We start from the raw sequence: 21,100 nt of genomic DNA, 5'->3' as shown, positions 1-21,100 counted from the left end.
CCAAACAATTGCCGAATCAGGGGTAAGGAAAAAATAATTGCAAAAACAATATGGAGAAATTGTTTTACCTGTAAAATTCAAACTATGGATGTAATTGAATGGGCAAATTTACAAAAGAAAAAGTAATTTTTGATGCATTACATCTATTAGCTGGGAACCAGATAAGTAATGGATATGTATCAGTTTATGGAGTCCAGGGTAAAAATTACCCATATTTCACCAATATATAATTTTACACCAATCATTAACAAATATGTAATATGGTGTAATATGGACCCAAATCTTCAAGTTTTTTGGGTGATTTTACTAGTGCGGCTTATACACCAAAATGTTATCCCTGGTGCAGCCCGCAATACTGCAGATGACCATTACATTGGTCCTTGAACAGCGAGAAGTTGGCCATCCATGAACTATATTTGTATCTGTAAAAATGACTACTACTACTAAACCCCACATGCAAATTGTCCATATTCCTCAGCGGAACTTCCAACGAATTGGTACATAATTGAATGTACATGTTGTGGACCCAATGTGAAGTTTGTTTCAGTGTAATGCTTGTTATAGTGCAGCCATCTACCATCAATTTTTGGAACTAAGAGTGGAGTATAATACTTGCATCGCTGTAGGGCTGTTGCTCTCTGTGGCGAGACTTATAAGGGAGATCGGCTTGCATTTGCACCTCGAAGTTTGGAACCACATCAGTAAAATGGCTATCACAGAGTTCATATACATTTTCATAAAAAAATTTCCCTGACTTCCCAGGTTTTCCAGTCAAATTTTCAAGAAATTCCAGGTTTTTTTTAACTCTACTTAAAAAATTGATATAAATTAATAAAAATTTACAAAAAATTAATTATAAAATTAATAATTTCAATCACAATATCATAATGACATCCCAATTGTAGTTTTTGTTACATGCATTTATGCTTTTCAAATACGACTGATGGAGAAGAAAAATGGAACAAAATTAAGAAATGAAATATTTCCCTTTTCTGCAATTTCAATGCCCACAAGATTTAAGCCTTTACGGTTGTTTCCTTTGTAACCTAATTAGTCAAAGATGTAGTTGGTTTCACTGCATCAAAATTCTTTACAGAAAGCGCTAGAACTGAGAAGTTTAGCAATCGGGGGTTGTTCACTGAACTCCTGATTTCACATGCTTGGCATGGATCTGGATAACTTATCTGCTCATGTTGAGAGTTTTGCCGCAAAGCTGACAGCACGATTTATACGAGTCATTTTTGACTGCTTCAATCCAATCAGCTTACTGACGATTGAGGTTTTTATCCGCCCACACAAGTTTTCTTACAACTCATTGTTTTCAAATAAAAATACACACGTTTAAAATCGAAATATACACGTGCGTCATCCGTCGTTGCTAACTGAAGTCAACTTACGAAATTATCGCAACTAAGCTTTGTATGCATGGCTTTCTATGATGCACGGTTATGATGTTTCTGGAAACACTAGAAAGAGTTATGATAATATTGTAACAATATGCTTTTCCAAGCAGACTTGCAAAATATTTGTTCCTCCTCGGCAGTATCTATAAATTTTTTGAGATATTTTACGGATTATCAATATTTACAACGTTATCTGAGTTCCCATTTTTTTATCCTGACAAAAAAATTTTCTCTTTACTATTTTTTTTTTATCGATTTTTATTCTCAATCCGATAATATCAAATACAAATACAACGCCACAACAGGCAAAATGCCCAACGAGGTGGCTAATAAAAAGATGCTCATAAAAATATGGATGTCATATATTTAAAAAAAAAACAGCAACCCAATTAAAAATGATATTAACACAAATTATAAACAATATATACACATGATAAAATATTATACAACGCCCATAAAGAATACTTATGGTTGCCTTATTCTAAGAATGGATAGCTTCTCGATTTACCCCAACATGTTTATCGTATTTCTTTTTAAACGTGTCAATTGTGTTACAATTTACTACCTCCGGGGGTAAGGTATTCCATTTATTAACAACCCTATTAGAGATCGTATATCCTTACTATATTTCGTGTATCGTTAGAGATCGTATATCCTTACTATATTTCGTGTATCGTTAGAGATCGTATATCCAACCCTATATCCTTATATCGTAGCAATGCGGTTTTCCAATTGGACTTACGAAATCCTTGTTCCTCCTTGGCAGTATCTATAGTTTTTTGTGATATTTTACGGATTATCAATATTTACAATGTTATCTGAGTTCCCTTTTTTATCCCGACAGAAATTTTTTCTCTTTATTATTATTATTTTTTTATTGATCTTGTTTTCCTGATCTGACGACAATAGTGACAATTTTCCAGGTCGTTGTCTGAAATTTCCAGGTTTTAAAACAAAAATGGGTCATTTTCCCTGATTTCCTTGACTTTATTTAATAAAAAAAAAATCCTAACCCGTACGGACCCTGCTATCATCAATATTGACATACGATTAATATTTGATCCTAGCTAAATATATTATTCCACTGTTCCAGAATCGGCATCAGTATAGAATTTCTTGACCATGTTGAAAGCCTGATTTACAAAAACACTTACTGATCATCAGTTAAGAAACTGTTTCCCAAATCTGGCTAATCATTTGTATGGTATTAGAGAAAATGTATGGTGAAACCTTGGGACAATGATATTCAATATAACGATTAATCCCTCTACAATGCCATTTTGTTTTGCACGAAGTCTTGTTTGGAAATGCCTATAGTCTAGATCAGTGATTCCCAATGTGGGCGATGGAATGTTCCAGGGAGCAGTAGAAGCTACGAGTATAACAGAGTTCTATGGGTCTTAGATTGCGTTGGGGGCGATATGAGAAAAAAATTTCTAAAGAAGGGGGCGATGGAACAAAAAAGGTTGGGAAACTATGGTCTAGATCATAGTTTCCCAAACTTTTTTGTTCCATCGCCCCCTTCTTCAGAAACCTTTTTCTCTAATCGCCCCCCAACTCAAGCAAACCCATAGGATCCTGTGCTATATCCATAGCTATAGCTTCTATCGCCCCCCTGGACCATTCCATCGCCCACCAGGGGGCGATATTGCCCACTTTGGGAAACACTGGTCTAGATGTTTAACTCATGCTTCTCAATATAACGATAACCCCTCTACAACAATATTTTTCTCAGTTTGCAGAGTATTATTACATCAAGATTTCACTGCATTTTCATTAGAATTTGTTTGTTAGCCGAAACTGTTCTGAAGAAATGTTTTCAGAAGTTGGAAAACACAATTCATACAAGTATATGCAATTTGCACACAATTTTGATGCATTATAGCTGAGCAATGTTAAAAAATAGGCATTAATTATTTTTTTTTAATGCTATAATTTAAACAGCAGTTAATGAAATGGCTCACTAGTCATACAAACAATTTTGGTGGAATAATTCAGCATGGATAATCTTTTTATGAATTTAGATCATTTGTGGTTTTGCCGATTTCTAATCATCAAAACCAATATTTTCTTTAGAATTAAGTTACTAAATAATCTTGGATTTTTCCCTACTGTATATTTGCTCATCCAAAATCATGATTTTTTTCCCTACAACACTGTATTATCCAAAATATTTGAAAAAAAAATTGAACTAAATAAGAAATTTGAACATTAAATTAGATAAATTACATAATTAATTAGATAATTACAAAGGGAGTTTGTAAAAGTTTGAATTATCCGAAATTTGAATTAACCAAGTTCCACTGTGTTTCACGCTACATGGAACTACGTGTTCTATATGTTTAAATATATGTGAACTATATGTTTAACATGTTAACAATATCATTATTAATTTATGGTGGGGGAGAGAAAATGATACATTTTACAGTATTTTCTAATGAAAAAAAGTCATAATCAAAGCAAATGGTTCTGTACCCTATAAATAAATAAGACACCTACTAAACAAGTTAGTTTTGGAAAAACATTAAATTATTTTAAAAAAACATAAATAAAACATTCAATTTATGAGAGAGAGAATATCAAGCTTGCACGACATAGATAAAATGTAAGAAATTCAATATTTTTGAGTAAAAAAAATTGTAAACTTTCGATATGCACAGGTGCCGGTTATGAAATGAACTGTGGAACAAAATATTCGAGATACAAACCTAAAACATGCGTGTGTTGTTGTGAAAGAGATGTGGGTGATAAGGTGGAATTGCTAACGGGCGACGCAGGTGACTGACTATATGAACTCAATGAAACTGCGGCACTGGCTTGGTCCTCTGCATCAAGTGGTGTTGTGAGGGGTGGTGGGAAATGAAGGCTCGTCAGGTCCGGCAGAGAGCCTGTGTTACTTGAGATTGGCACGTGAGAAGCTCCTGTTTCTTCTTGGGATGGATAAATGCTGCAAAAAAATGATTGCAAGAAAAAGAAATTAATTCCTTATACAAAGAATGTGAGCATAACAATAGCAATTATTCATACTGAATCATGTATATTAATATTTACAATCAAGTCCAAGAATTTACGAAATGCTAAGAATTAATGATCTATCAAATGTGTCATAACAATCATTTATTTTTTTATGGAATGGAAATAAAAAAAAAAATTTTTTTATTCTTTCATTGATATAATTATGAAATTCTCAATGTCATTCATACATCATGTTTCTGGGAAAAAATATAATAATAATAATAAGTGAGCAGTCAAACCTTGGAATAATGTCTATCTCTTTCTATGTCACCCCCACATAAAACATTGGTTTTCAAAGGTCCCAACCAACATAATTAGCAAATTGGGTTTAATTTTTTATTATTAGATCACCCCTTTTATGAAGCTGAGGGATATTATTTTATATCTTTTTATTCAGTCCCTAGGGATGACAATATGCCGAGGTCTGACTGTACATTGATTAAAAAAACTAACTTTATTCCAGGGACTTCACATGATTTTGGCCGAGATTGCTGAAGTGGAACAAGATGCTGCTGTGCAAATAAAAATAATCATGTTAGTTGAATGTCTAAGCTCATGGGAGAAAAATGCATAATTCATTAAAAAGTCACTTATTAATGTGGATGGCATTTTGATTTTTAGATTTTACAAACTCATAAACAAACTCTTAAGCATAAGGGCATCTCAACTTCTTGTTTTCTCAGTCTCTTGCACTTTTTCTTAAAATTCTTCTGAATTGTTCTGCAGTAGCGCTAATTGTTCTACGACGTACATCACAGATTTTGGCACATTCTGCTTTGGGGTTCTACAGTAATGGGGGAAGGGGGTGCTACCATTTGATCGCACATGCACCTCGTAAGCATCCCACCAAGAAACTTCCAACGAATTTATGGTATTTTCATAAGAAAATGCAACACAGATCAAACTTTTTGGTGACAAATGACCAGAAAAATATTATCAATGCTTGAAAATTCCTAAAATATGACAAATAACCCAAACATTCTTAAAATATGACATGTCATAAAAATCTGAGCCTTAATGATAAATAAAATCCAGAATTTAAAATAGACATTTTTTTCATTTAACTATAGAATTACAACAGCAAATTTAATATTTATTCAAATATTATGAAACACAAATTAATGCCAACAAATAAAATTCCTTCAACAAAAAATAAAGCAAAATAATGTTTGGGAGAATACAACAAAAAAAATAATTGTCTATATTGATTGAATGCTCCTTATTGGTTTTTATTTCAATACATTCTTGTAGAACTTGTAAGATAATTCCAATGACACCTCACATAAGGTGATAGCAGGTCAGAAATGCAAACTGAACCAATTTTCAATATGTGACATGTGAGTTTTTGTGCTTCATGTTTGTGACACTATTGTATTATCTGATCACGCATTCACTATTGTATTATCTGATCATGCATTCACTATTGTATTATCTGATCCTCACACTGAGATCAAACACTTGTCAATAAATATGTTGAATCTTCTTTCCGACCATATATTGAACATTGTCTTTGTATATGTTGTATAAAAGTTATTTGGATTGAAAGTAATACTGACCAATTTTTATGATGCTTAAAAATCATGCTGATTTATAAGACATCTTGGCATCAAAAAATACCCTAAATTATATTAATACCAGCTATAATACCCGATGCTGCCAGGGTTGTGACAAATCATTATAAAGGAGAATAAACTATCATACATATAATACTGGCAGCATTAAAGAAGTGACAAACCATTGTAAAGGCATATGCATGTCCAAAATGAAGAATTTTAAATTTCAAGCAGTCAACTCGAAAAATACACTCTACAAGTTTCTTTTCACTTTCTGTGAAAAAAAAAACTGATTGGCGCTTAATGAATTTACAACTGGACGACTCATATATAGATTGTAATTCAGTTATTGCAGGGCATACAATATGTGTAGGTCTAACTAAAGTCAAAATATAGTTAGTGGTAAGATAGAATTGAGTACCAGTACCTTTTTTGTATCCCAGTAATTTTCATGATTATTTTCCTGAACTAGAGTACCATCTCCATCTTTAAAAAAAAACACAAACTATCAAAATTTATAAGCAATACTTATTTAAAGAATTAAAAACATATGTGTTTGTTTTTCCTTTTTTCATATTGAAAAAATCATTTAAAAATATTTTAAAAATTTCAAGATGTTTGGCCCGACATAATAAATGCAATAAAAAACATGTGCCGCGATTGAGGTTCTATTATGAGTTATTTTTAACCATTTGACCAGCTGGATGATACTACAGTAGCCAACACAATGTTGTAAAAATTGTACTCAAAGTATCGTATGAATTTATATTACCTATTATTTGACTGGGTGGGGTATTGGCACCATGGTAACTGTTACCATCTGGACTTAAAGCACTCTGGTGTAATGCAGAGTCAGAATTTGTCCTGAAAAATCATAAGACATTCATCACAACATCGTAAGAGATAGTATATATGAATTAAATTGAGTTTTGAAACAGCCAATGGCTTTTTTTTTTTTTTCATTTGCTTCTAAAATATAATATTATATACTATGTTTGCCTAACTGCACTACAAGGAGAATCAGCTTATAATTGAGCATCACAATATTTTTACAAACATTTACCTTGTGAAAAAAAAATAAGAGGATTATTTAGGACTCTTACTATATGAGTTACCTTATAGCAGGGCTGAACATATCTAAAATAGTTTACATGCTTGGTTGGGCATGTAACCAAAAAAATACATGCCTGAAAAGCATTGCTTAGTTTTCTCTTTTGAGCAAATTTTTCCCATGAATTCAAAATGAATGTGCTGCTATCTATTAATGAAAATATGCAGATAATATATAAAATAAGGAGCATGGCACTACATTAAAAAAAAAATTTTAACTATTCCTTTGATGAAATCTCAAAATTTTCTACAATGCTAGGACCAATTTCGTGCAATTTTTGCCCGAGTTTTGACCAGTGAGGGCAACTTACTCTAAGGATGGAGTATTACACTGACCTTGACAAATATATAGCTGCCAACTTTGGAGAATGAGAATTCGACAGGTTTTCAAGCTGATCCAAATTCCGTACAAAAATAAATGTAAAAGGGACCTTTTAAAACATTTTAGAGATTTTTTATTAGTAAAAGGGAAATTTTAGAGATATTTTCTCATTGCAGAAACCGTGACACCATGTAAGCCCTCTCTAATCATGGCCAATCAGTAGGTTAAAGTCCTTGGGTCAAATTACCTTTCCAAAATCAAATCTTGCAAACCAAAAAATCTTCGTCAGGTGCAAATACACATGATTGTGCCAATTTTGGATTTTGAAAGAGTGGATTGACACTTGCTGATTGGCAAATTTTGTGTTTTCTCCCAAAAAGTGTTTTTTTTTTTTTTTTTGTGATTAGATAAAATGGTGACAATTTACACAATGCTTATGAAATTCTTGTGGAGTAATTTTTTCCCTAAATGTAGGAATTTTTCACACAGGCAAAATTCGGGAGACTTGGCAGCTATGCAAATACAATCAATGAGCATATCGGTTACACTCGAGAGACTACAGCCGATAATGTCATTGGTTACATTTGTCCAGTTTTGTAAAAAATCAACTTTCATAAAACTTTTATTAATATATAAAACATATATAAAAAAAGGAAAAAGAAATTCAATATATATATAACTCTCTAAATTTTCCATAAACCATAAAAAAAATTTCTCCTATTTTTTAGGTTTTTTACATGCAGTCGTGTGGTTGAAAAAAAAACGTGACAAAACAGAATTTTGGCATGCAACGGGCCCTGCCTTATAGAAGGGCTTGACAAATAAAAAAAATATTTAGGGGCTAGCCTGATTTCTTAGGAGCCAAGCATGGTATTTTGCTCAAGAAAAACAGTCCAAAATAATATTTTCTTTTACTTTCCCATGTTAAAAGATGCAGCATGATGAAATCAGAAAATTTTGTATCCTCCTTAGACTCCACTTTAGAAATTTACTCCAATTTAGCAATCAAATCACATTTAGTAAATTTTAGACTCCAATATCAATTTAGTCGTCATGACAACCTGGCGCCTGAGATTTGTCCAGTCCTGCCTTACAGTCAGGTAAATTGAGGCTTAACATAATGCCTCACGCCATTCATTCATAGGCGGTCGACCCGAAAGAAGAGTGTTTTGCATTGTTCTGCAACGAACCCTCGGCTGACTGGAAATGTTCTGCGGTAAAAATCCCCATAATAGTGTTTTCTTGCACTTTTTCTTACAATACTTCCAGATTGTTCTGCAGTAGCACTTATTGTTCTGCGACGCACGTCTCAGATTTTGGCATATTCTGCTGTGGGGGCGATTGAGAAGATTAAGAGTTAATTAGCATTCAAATCATTTAAAAAAAATATATATTTTACCTTCGCCAGTTTGTGTCAGGTGGTGGTGACAAATATGCTGAGTTATATGGTGAAACATCGATCTAAATATTGAAATAAAGTCAATACAAAAAATAATTCACCTCCTAAGAAAGACATGTTGTATAAACAAATACTTAGGGACATTTAATAAGTTTGGGTACATAAGAATTTAAAATTTGCAAGAAAAAATATGTTACATGAGAAATTTAAGACTTAGAAGATGATAAAATAATAGAGATATTAAAAGAGATTGATATATTACAATAAGACAGTTTAACTTGTGCACCATTTCAAGTTCACATTTTATTCATTTTATACCAATATACTTCTACATTATGTGAAAAAAAAAAGTGATCAAGAATGGAAACAGCCCATTAATTTCCTGGTAGGATCAACTATTTGGACAGACAAAGAAAGTATACGCACCCTTTTGTTCTCAAATGCAAACCTTCGACTCTGATGAGGAGTTGCATGCCTCCCTCGCTCTCTGTGTACTCTGTCTGTCATACCATCACGACCATGTTTCATGTCCTCTAAGCTCGTGAGTGCACTCTACTCGTGAAAGAAAGAAATGGATGAGATACTATCATCTTGCACTCACCTTTTGTTTTCAAATTGTTCAGCTATTTTGTTTATCAAACACAGAAAATATCTGAGTATTTTAGAGTGAATTAAAGTATTATCTGCAACTTCAGCAAGAGTTTGAAATAAAACTAAGTATTTTTTTTAACTAATCCAGTAACTAAAGAAAGATCATTTTTCCAGCACAAAGATACTAGTTGGCTTACAGGAGCGAGTAGAAGGTTGTTTATTGAATTTTTTTAGAAAAATACCAATCTCTTACATTCTTCAAGATTTCATGAGTTGTGATATAGATCCTCAGATTGGTAGTAATCATTAATCATTATCAATATTCCAGCAATATAATGCCATGACCAATGATAATCTCATATTTTACTGGCTATTTAATGAAATTGACCTAAGTAGATTATATGCCGCTACAAATTATAGAAAATCTTTTCTTGATCATTTGATCACTTTTGTCACACCACTGCCTTTCCCTACAGAAGAGTGCTAATTGAACATGCAATTTATTGCTGATTCCAAATGGCAGCCTTTATTCTATATTCCCCAAGAAGTTGGTGAGCTAAACCCTTATAGTGTTGTACTCTCTGCGTTAGCGATCTTTTCCTGTGGCCATGTTGCCGTTTCTGTTGTCCCCCCCCCCCCGTCAGGGATTCTGACAAGGACAAACAGGGCATCTTTTTTGAGGTATTTCTTTTCTTGGAGCAGCAAAATTTGTATGTGCAGATTATATGCTGGTTATAGACAAGAAATCATGGTAAGTAGGCCTATAAAGTTTTCAAAATTGTTTCCATTCTATTTACTTTTTCTTTTACAAAAATACATAGTGTTTCTTGGAATAGCAAAAATTGTTAGAAAATAGGAAAATATTTTAAACTATTATTTGCTTACAGAATACAAAATTAATGAATTATGTGAAATTTAGTGTAGTAATAAATTGAGGTGGAATTACAATTTGTTTTTTGTTGTTTTTTTTTCAAACTGAGGGCTCTTATTCCAAGAAACACAATTAAAAAGTACAGCCTGACCATATTTAACAAATATTAGTTTTCATAATGTAAAAGTAAATATAATCTAAATGTTTGGTGCAGAAAAAATTAATAATTTCAAAAATTTTAGAAATGTCTGACGGAAATTAAAAGTTTATAATTTTTTATTTGCATCACTTCCCACTGATATATATGTGGAGTGTATGTTTCATATTCCAGAATATTACAGGCAGAATAAAGAATTAACACAGCTGGATTCAACGGGTGAAAGCAAAAACAAAAAAAAAGACAAGCGATTTGCTCATATGTTTTTTTTTTTTTTTTGTGTTTATGAAAGAATAACAATGTAAAAATGGAGGTGTTATTATATATTTCCAGAAATTCTCTCAAAATATGGCAGAGCTATTCCTTTTTTGGCTCCAAGTTACAGGCTCGTTCATATTGATAAATTTTCTTTTTGGGATTTGTTTCCTCTCATAACAGTGCAATTTCATACTGAACATTAGTCTGAGAAATTGAACTCTTTATTTCTGTAGGCTATGTTGTCTTGATATCCTCGGAAATCTACTAGAGCATGCTTTCCATGGATTTTCACAGAGCCAACACATCTTTCGCTGGCACGAAATTATACAGGATTTGATCAATACACCTTTGCCTCCATCTACATATCAAGAAGAAAGGGTGCACCACTTCTGTGTGAAAGAATCATCCTCTAGTCCAGTGATTCCCAACATGTGCGTTAACGCCCCTGGGGGGGGGGGAATGGAATGTTCCAGGGGGCGGTAGAAGCTACAGGTACAACATAGGATCCTATGGGTTAGATTGCGATGGGAGAAAAAATTTCTGAAGAAGTGAGCGGTGGGACAAAAAAGGTTGGGAAACACTGCTCTAGTCCAAAGGTGGCCAACAGCTGGCCCATGAGGTGATTTTGTGGATAAAATTACTGTGCATTAAATTGATTTTCTTATCATCATTTAAGCCATCATTTTCCACAGCAAACCTGATCAATAGACTATTTGCATTCATTATTTCTAGTGATGATGGCAATTACATGTCCTAATCACACTGCCTTTTCGTACACGAGTATTGGCTTTTACAGCTTGTTATGAGCATTTTCATCCCATTTATTTCTGCCACCTAGTTGACGAAGTTGCCTTTTCATGGCCTCTGTATTTGTAGCTGAATGCATACTTGTATTTTGTGTTCTGCTCACAATGACAAAACTTTTTCGAAGTGGATGCCAACTCACAATGACACCTCTAAATTATAACAGACTATATATATATATATATATATAGACTACACAGACCCTAATAATTTCAAAGAGCAAAAATATGTGACATGGGATGGTCGGGTTCATATTTTGCCACTGAACAAGAGGGTTCCACACCCAGACACAATGATTTTCTGTGTCACAAACAGAGAAGTAGTCATCTCTAAATTTTGACAGAGCAGACTGGTGGCATTCCACATTAAGCAGACTAACACTTTCTCAAACCAAAATACTGATTTTCAGTTCCAAAAAGGTAACTCAAGTAACAAGAATAAATGTATCAAAAGTTGGTTCCATGTAATCTCATTGAAATAAATACAAGAGCACCAGGTAATGGTGCGTGTGAGCATCTTTTCACATCTATAAGCAATCTGCTTGGTCCATAGGCAGAGATAGACTGGGAAGTCTGGGTGGGGGCACTGCCATTATTGCTGGGGGCGCACGATGATGTCAATTCATGTATACATATATACATTAGATCAGTCAACTACACCTTTGACGCTGGGCCCCCCCCCCATATCTCCGCCCATGGCTTGGTCCATACTAAGCTAGTCCATTTTATCTTAATACCATCACAGGTTTACCTATGATAGTTAATACTGTCCACAGGACCGGCTATTGACGTGATTTCCATCTCAATAAAACTCCTCTTGAAGTCCAACGGTGAGTGAATCAATTTCTTGAGTATTTATTTGACCAGTTCAGTTTCACCGGTTACTAAATCAGGAGAAAAGGGTAAAAAATAACTGCAGAAAAAATGTTTGCCTGTAAAGTTCAAATTATGGATGTAATTGAATGAACTGCGGCTACTAGCTGGGAACCAAAAAAAACAATGGATATGTTCATGAAGAAGTGGAGTCCAGGGTAAAATTTTAATGATTTAATTGCCTGTTTTCACTGCATTACTTATGGCGGACACATATCTGAGTTTTCCAGGTCATTTTACTAGTGCGGCTTATATACCAGAGTGTTGTACCCCGTGTGGAATGCAATGCTGTAGCTGACCATTATGTTGGCCCTTGAACAGTGAGAAGTTGGCCACCCATGTTCCAGTCTACTGCGGAGTATTGATAACCCTTGGCCCATGCATATACCATTGAATATTAGCGGGGGACACACAAGCACAACTGGCAGCTTTACACCCACCCTTAATGTTCTCTTTATGTCCCAGTCTCTGGAAAATAGTAAGCCAAGAAATAAAAGCATCTAATGTTAAGGAGAAAATCTCCATTCGAAAAAAAAATCCTATCCATATGCAAACAAAGACAATACAAAATTTCATACAGTAAAAAGTCTGCATTCTACGTACTTGCAGATCAATGCTGTTGTTTCCAATCTGGTTGACATTAGGGAGTGATCCACCTCGAAATGAACCTAATGACTGGTTTATATGCAACTGATGTTTTGGATATGCTGCCCCCTGTAAGAATGAAAATGTAAAAAGTATCATATTACGTGTTCATTTTGAGGATGCAACACAATTTCTACGGATATCATTAGTAGTAACATCAACTAAAATTTATATTGTACAATTGCATCACAGTAAATATAACCACACTATAAAAAATAATGTAAATATAAAAAACACTAACCACTTTTGGAATAATAACCTACAAAAGTGGAACCTCTGCATAACAGACAACCCCGGGGGAGGGGGGATTTTTACATGCAGGAACAGAATAGAGTACATGCAGGAGTTTTTTGTGTGTGTGTGGCCCCTAACGTATTTATGTTGTTAGAGCCTATGCTTGTATCATATTATACTGGTGCAGTCAACTGTCATTCATATTTTGAAATGAAAATGCCTTAATTTTCATGTGCACTCATGTAAATATCATGTCGAAGGTCTGCCTGCTCTGCGCAGAGAGTTTTCCAAATGGTAGACCAGCTTTCCTTTGGCCTAGCGTTCCCAACCTCCTGAAACAAACTTCAGTCAACCTTCAATGTGTTGTTCGCAAAGCCCAAACCTGGACCCTCATGATGAAAGCCCAGCATGAACCAGTGATGCCACTACACTCTAATTTACCTGGGACCCAGGTTATTGGCAAAATCTGGATCTCTTTTGAAAAAACATAAAGTGGGATCCCCTATTCTATCATTCACAAGTGCCCTGTGAATTAAACAAATAATTTATTTCTTAAAATATGTTCAATCCAAAGATTCAGTAAAAAAAAAAGTTTAATTTACTAGTATAACTCATCGAGCTTATATTACTGGAGGGAGCATCCAGCTGCCATGACGGCAGCAACATCGAATGCAAAGGAATCACATGAGTCGGTGAAAACAAGGTTTGTGCTTGGCAATTTCCCCATTGAAATGTACAGTTCGGGCTCTAAATATTGAATTTTAATTATTAAAAAAAAAGGATGGAGAACTCATCTAAAGATTAAAAAATATATTAAACTATTTATTTCATTAATACTGGAATAATTTCCTTCATTAATTCTGGAATTATTTCTTCTAGTAATTATTATTTCTTTCATTACTTCTGAAATAATTTCTGTGCTTTTCTTTAATGCTGAAATTATTTCTTTCATTGATTCTGAAATTATATCTCATTAATTCTGGAATTATCTCTTTCATTAATTTTGGAATTATCTCTCTCCTTCATTCTAGAATTACATTTCATTAATACTGAAATTATCTCTTTCAATGATTTTGGAATTATCTCAATGATGCTGAAATTATTTCTTTCGTTTATTGGTTTAAACTCCTATTTATGCCATTAGAAAATAAAGGGGGGTTGTGTGTGTTTTCACCGAGTCACGTGATCTTCTGACAAATGATGTTTCGGACACCGTTCTCAGCACTACCAAGACGAGACCGCTGACATCATACTCCCATCCAGTAATAGCTCGATGGTATAACTAGGTTGAGTTATATTCATTGCAAAATATTCTACTGGTAGAGAAAATTTGCAAAGAAACCCAACCCATCAACAATGAGGAATAACAAATTTAAAACAAATATAATTAAGTTAGGCAAATACTAATAAATCAGTCTATAAATTCTCTTCTGACTGATTTTGAAAAAATTAGCTCTTTCGATAATATCTTTTGATTAAATTTGAGGCAAATAATTCTGATATGATTTTCTCTGATTTCTGCTTCTACTGATATATGATCTGCTTCTGTTTGTACTCCTTAAACCACGGCTAGACAAATCCTAGGGCGCTAGGTCAACTAAGAAATTAGTGTTGGTGCCTATATACATGATGGTCATAAAATAACTGTCGAAATACGAGCCCCTAGTGGCCGCAAAACTCAATGAATTTGAATGAAATTTGAGATATAGGTGTTTCAGAGTATGTGCTAGAGGATGTGGAGAAAAAAACCCTAGCTCTTGCGCTTATGGCCACAATGAAAAAAAAATGGATGGCAGCACCCACGTTTGTACATTGCAAAATGATTGGTGTATCAGAAAAAACATAAATGGATTTGGAACTGTGCTTGTAGCACCATAAATGCGGGCGCAGAACATGAAAGAAGTCTCATGAAGAGGTTGGTGTGATAGATGCTCTGTCATCGACCTCCACAGATTTGAAGAAATTCCCCAACTGAAAGACAAGCACATCAACCACTTGGTGAGGTTTCTTTCCTTTGTCTGCATCTTGCGCCCACACATTTATTGTGATACAAAAACTTTTCCCAATGACATTTATCGTTTTTTTATACACACGCTGATCATTTTAAAATGCATAAAAGTGAGTGTTGCCATTCAAATTTTTTGCATTGTGGCTCCAACTTTGAGCGCTAGGGTTTTGTTTTTTGGGTTTTTTTCACATCCTCGAGTGCATATTCTGGAGCATTTATATCTGAAATTTCATCCCAATTCATTGATTTTTGTGGCAGCCAGGGACTCTTATATTGACGAGGTTATTTTATGACCACCCTGTATAAAATTTTCTATGTGTAGTTATACTAAATCAAAATCTGAGAAAAATACAAATATTTTCAAAATTATATATCAGCGCATCTTTAAATACCAAAGTAGGTCCTAGAAAAATCTAAAAGAATATTTTCCACCTGTTTTTCATGGATAAAAAATGTTTGAGGCTTAAAAATTGTTCCATCCGAATAATTAAACTCTTCTGAAGTCTACCGGTGCGTGAATCAATTCCTATAGCATTGATTCGACCCATGCGATTCCACCGGTTGCCAAATCAGGGGGGAATAAGGGATAAAAATAATTCCAAAAAAAATTTCGCCTGTAAAATTCAAACTATGGGTGTAATTGAATGAACGAATTTGCAAAAAAACAGTAATTTTTTATGCATTACATCTACTCGCTAAAAACCAGAAAAACAATGGGATATGTATCAGTTTATGAAGTGGAGCCCAAGGTAAAATTTTAATGCCTCAGTTGCCTGTTTTTCATCACACTACTTATGGTGGGCACAAATCTGTGAGTTTTCTGGATCATTTTACTGATGCGGCTTATACACCAGTGTTGTTCCCGGTGCGGCCTGCAACGCTGCAGCTAACCCTTCAACAGTGAGAAGTTAACAACCTCTGTGTTAGAGTATGGTAACAAGGCTTTCTCTACTATTTTTTTTTTACATGTGAAAAACGTATCATGGATGGGTCTATGTCGTGGAAACAATCTATTGCGGAATTAAACTTGAGAGGCCTTTGCTGCTATGTTGATCATAATGAACTTGTATTCCACTTCTTAATCTTGATTATCTTCATCGCTCTGGTTTCACAATGGGTCTGCCTAATTTATTCCTCCTTTGTGGATTTCTGAATTGCTACTAATCAAGTCTCCAACTTCTGTTTTTCACATCATGGAACCCTTCTCCATACATTCGCTAACATGACAATGTGTTTCATAACAGTTTCAGTTGGTTCTGAAAGATTTTCCCACTGAAAATTTTCGATGGTAAGCAGGATCAGCGTCAAAGCACAAATGTTTTGCAATGTTCTGCCACGAGCACTCAGCTGATTGAAAATGTTCTGCAATGAATTTCCCATAGTAACATTTTCCATACAGAATTCTTTTTTTTTAATTCTTTTCCCAGAGATTGTTCTGTGATGTACATGGGATTTCTAGGCATATTCCGCTTTGAGGGTCAGGGCTAAAGGAGGGTGCTGTAATAGGATTTGACTGTGTATTAATTTTCCCTCATTATATAATGTTATCTCACTGCGCCTCCCCCTGTAATCGATCTGCTGAGGCTTCCCTTTCTGTTAATTTTCATCCACAGTACTCTTAGAATATCCCAGCGATACCAGGGGCACAAAAACCACTGTATTAAAGCACTGTCTTTAAAAAAAAAATCTAATCGGCTGAAAAAAATACACAAAGCAAGCATTACTCGTTACTTCTACTGGTGGATTTATTGCTTTGCCACCTATTCCCATTTCCGCTACACTTCCCCCCTTCTAATTTAATGTTCTTGACACCTCTTTGAACTTACCACCTTGGACTATAGCTTGCTTAGCTGCCTATATAAGCATGCCTCTGGATATTTCAATTTTCTCATTATTCTTATTAACCCTGTAAGTGCAATTAGAAATCACTAAACCTGCCTGCCAAAATGTCATATCCTTTTTCGTGAAGTAGGCTTTCTTCCGATTTTCAGCAGGTGCAAACTAAGAGGCATAAGAAAAAGTTTTCCATTGAAAAATGAACTTTACAAAATGCTTGGCGAAGCTGAAATAAGTCTTTTATGGAGGCGAGATATCTTGTCATTGCCATTTAAAGTATTAAATTTACTCAGTTTTCGAACGACCACAAATTGTAACCCAAGCAAGTCATTAACCCAGGTATCACTATACTTCAATTTTTCAATTAGCACTACAACGCATTAACCATCTAGCCCCAAAGCAGAATGTTTTGCATTGTTCTGCAACGAGCCTTCGGCTTACTGGAAATGTTCTGCAGTAAAAATTCCCATATATAATAGTGTTTTCTATACTTTTCTTAAAATTTTTCCTGATTGTTCTGCAGTAGCGCTTATTGTTCTGCAATGTACGTTGCAGATTTCTGCATATTCTGCTTTGATAAAAAAAAAAATCCATCTTAATTTTTTTTACCGAAACTTTTTAGAACTGCATAAATTCAGTTTCTTCGAGTTTTGATACCTCTACAAGGTGTTTTGATTACCATTCTTTTAACTCTTGTGAATCATTGCTTAATTTGACTTGGAATCTACTGACAACGTTTGAAATATAATACATTTGAAAAATTTGTGAAGAGCTTGCATGTGTGAATGAAAAATCGTGAATAGCTGCGAAATACTAGACAGTAAAAAATACATGCGTAAAATAGCTTTTTTATGTTGATTGCAATGTGCATTATTTGCAATGTGAACCAAATTAATTAATTTTCTGAAACATCAATGGCACTCATTAGCAGAGCAATAAAATTTCACTCTCTTAATTTCCCTTTCCCCTTGCGACATAAATTTGTGTGCACAGTACTCAAGATCTAGACACTGCTTACCAACTGTGCATAGTGAAAGTGATTGAGCATTCACCACCAGCCCCCCTTCAATGATATGAGCTTATTACTGTTGTAATTTGACAGAGGTTATCTGTGATTTGATATAACAATCCCCAAAGCAGAATGTGCCAAAATCTGTGACGTACGCCACAGAACAATTAGCGCTACTGCAGAACAATTCGGAAGAATTTTAAGAAAAAGTGCAAATAACATGTAATTTTTACCGCAGAACATTTCCAGTCAGCCGAGGGCTCGCCGCAGAACATTGCTAAAACATTCTACTTTGGGGATAACAATGATAAATATTCCTTCATCACTGAGGAATTCTATATCGATGTTAATAACATTTGAATTGTGCTGTTTCTGCAAATACGAGATCTGATATGGTTAAATATGTATGGTTTGCTCGCTTAGTCGAAAATGAGATGTGTGGTAATTCGATGCCTCCCCACATCCCATGCCAAGGCCCCTGCTACTTTGGGATCTTTGTTGGGCAACAGGGTCCTTTCTATAGTGAATTTATAGTGTAAACAAGCAAAACAATAAAAATGGTTCCAGGGCCCCCGATTGCAGCTATGTCAGTCCCATTCTTGTAGGGGCAATGGGTAAAAGCATGAGAAATAAAGATTATCCCCGTTTGACATTGCTCCAGCAAATGTAATGCAGTAACAATCATCAAGATCCATAAAAATGCTAAATAAATTATGTAACGGTCAGCGACGAGATTCTGTAAATGTACCTTGAATAGCACAAAATGGGTAAGCCTACTAGGGATAAAAAAAAAACAAAAACAAAAAACCACTATGATAGAACATATGCTCCTCCACTATGTTCACCTAAGAAAAATTTCCATTTCACAAAGTTTTGGAACTATAATAATACACAATTTCTATGGCGGTAAAAAAAAAACGACACCTATCACAATTCTAGAGATGGAACTTGTATTTCTAAACTAAGAATTGTGAAAAGTGCATACATCGAAGATGTTCAAATGCCTCAACAAGACTCGCAAAATTTCAATAACCTGAAATTTTAACCATTTAGGAGCAATAATGTCAAAATGACCGCATCAATTATTCTAGCATTACAAATACAACGCCACAACAGGCAAAATGCCCAACGAGGTGGCTGATAAAAAGATGCCCATAAAAATAACAACTAACGATTAGCTAATCAAAGCTTCAATCGATCGCATATTGTTCATCACCATTTGAGATCAATCGCTTCGCTTAGAAAATCATTGTTTTCATGTGCATATGTCATTTCAATACCCTGCAATGGAGATCAACTTCCCAATGAGATCCAACAACTATCCCAAGACCTACACATGCAAACAATCCCCCCCCTTCTTCTTTTTAACAATAAACAAAACAATCCATCCCTCACTTTATTAACCTCATCAATATATTTCCAAACAAAAACAAAAAAAAAACAAAGCAATTTCTAGCATTTATTCTTTTTCCTGGTTCTCACTGCAGTGTTTCCCCGGGTGTCCTTGAATCTAATTCCAGTTAACGTTAACTCACCTGCAGCGAGCAATAAACCGCCGCGCAAAACAAAAAAATAATAATAAAACAAAATTTTCTCTTCCACTTCAGGTGGGGGATTCAAACCAACATCCCGTTAATTATAACAATAATAATCCCCCCCCCACGAGTTTCCAAACAAATCAATTAACTAAACATCGCAACAAACAAAACTCAAAACGTAAACAATGCAATATGAGGATCAAACAGGTTGAAATTTATATCGAGTTTCTCCCCCCCCCCTCTCAATGCCATTGAATAAACCCATTCAATCAATGTCAAGATTCCATGGATTGATTAAAAAAATAATAATAATATTCAAGATTATTTACATTGTTGTGACCACAATGTGGAGTTCGTACAAAAAAAAAAGGAGGGGGGGAAAGCGCGAGGGATAGTGCGGCAAATATGTGTTGTATACACACAGGGGATCTAGTGTGGAGGAGAGTAGTGTGGGAGAGATCGTTGGTTCAAAACACGAGTGATCGGGGAGGAAGGGGGGCTCTAATAACGATAACATTGGAAGTGGCGACTCACCCTCGTAGCTCCGATAACTTCCTTCATGATTTGTTCGAACGCAGCAGTTTCCTCGGCTTGTTTTTGGTTGTGAAGCGCAATCTTTTCGCTGAACTTCCTTGGATTCGCCATCATGAACGTCGGAGTCGCAACATACTCTACAACCCAGTAAATAATCAAACAACAATAAACTGATCAATATATAAAAAAATAATAATAATAACAACAACAACAAGCTGATCTATTCACGGGCTCGTCATCGTTTTCGTGTTAAAGATGTCTTCTGGCCGCGAAAATAAACAACAAACAGTTTCTTCTCGGTTGTGTGTGTGTGTTTTTTTTTTTTTTTTTCCTCCTAGCGAGGAACGAATATCGTAACAACCCCCATTGCAGACAACAAACAAAAATGTCGGAAAAATTCTGTGGTCATTGAATGAAGGCCGTATGCACATTTCTACTCTCCGCTAGTCGCGCTTGCGACACATTGACGAATCAGTGTAGTAGTCTTATCGATGAAACACAATTTTTAAACCAAAAACCACTTTCTGATTCGTTAACATCACATACATCAATTTTACTTCCTACAATGATGTAATTTATTAAAACTATATTGAAAGCAAACTAGCTTAATAAAATTCATAAATTTCAACTCTGTCGTATATTTTTCGACTTTTGTTTTAGAAAGTTATTTTTAAGGCTAATTCTATGGGGAAAAAAATGTAACATAATCGCGTTTACTTGCATTTGCAGATGTCCAGATTTCAAATGGCAAGTACTGACCATATTTTCTCGAGAAAAATAATCCAAATATGGGATGATGAAAATTATCGCCATGATTGATGGCAAAACTACACAAAGTTGCCAAAGTTAAATAGAAGGTGCTTCAGACAGCGCCGTCTTAAGAGCATCATGAGCCCCCGGGCCAAGCGGTTTTTCCGAGACCCTGCTGGTAAATTCTAGAA

General features: G+C 34.6%; 1 protein-coding gene across 12 annotated transcripts in view; it reads right to left on the bottom strand.

Moving 5' to 3' along the window:
* Nucleotides 1-21,100, bottom strand: part of LOC149087897 (uncharacterized) — an 84,550-nt gene that overhangs the window by 36,711 nt on the left and 26,739 nt on the right. For 6 of the 12 annotated variants that reach the window (XM_089242384.1, XM_089242392.1, XM_089242398.1 and 3 more), the window contains exons 1-8: nt 20,160-20,400; nt 12,959-13,069; nt 9,229-9,354; nt 8,803-8,864; nt 6,744-6,835; nt 6,399-6,457; nt 4,872-4,930; nt 4,112-4,350 (exon numbers count right to left, since the gene is read on the bottom strand). In XM_089242384.1, coding sequence (XP_089098510.1) covers nt 4,112-4,350; nt 4,872-4,930; nt 6,399-6,457; nt 6,744-6,835; nt 8,803-8,864; nt 9,229-9,354; nt 12,959-13,069; nt 20,160-20,273 — 862 coding nt within the window. In that variant the 5' untranslated portion in view covers nt 20,274-20,400. Of the gene's footprint in view, nt 1-4,111; nt 4,351-4,871; nt 4,931-6,398; nt 6,458-6,743; nt 6,836-8,802; nt 8,865-9,228; nt 9,355-12,958; nt 13,070-20,159; nt 20,641-21,100 lie in introns of those variants that run through there. The other 6 variants (XM_089242440.1, XM_089242413.1, XM_089242405.1 and 3 more) reach the window with 6 other exon arrangements.

The sequence above is a fragment of the Pholcus phalangioides genome, unplaced genomic scaffold (assembly GCF_987345545.1).
Source record: "Pholcus phalangioides strain wild (caught in Gottingen) unplaced genomic scaffold, Ppha-v1.0 ptg000003l_1, whole genome shotgun sequence".
Classification (NCBI taxonomy): domain Eukaryota; kingdom Metazoa; phylum Arthropoda; class Arachnida; order Araneae; family Pholcidae; genus Pholcus; species Pholcus phalangioides.
The sequence above is the reverse complement of the archived record's forward strand: the minus strand, read 5'-3'. Positions and strand labels throughout refer to the sequence as shown.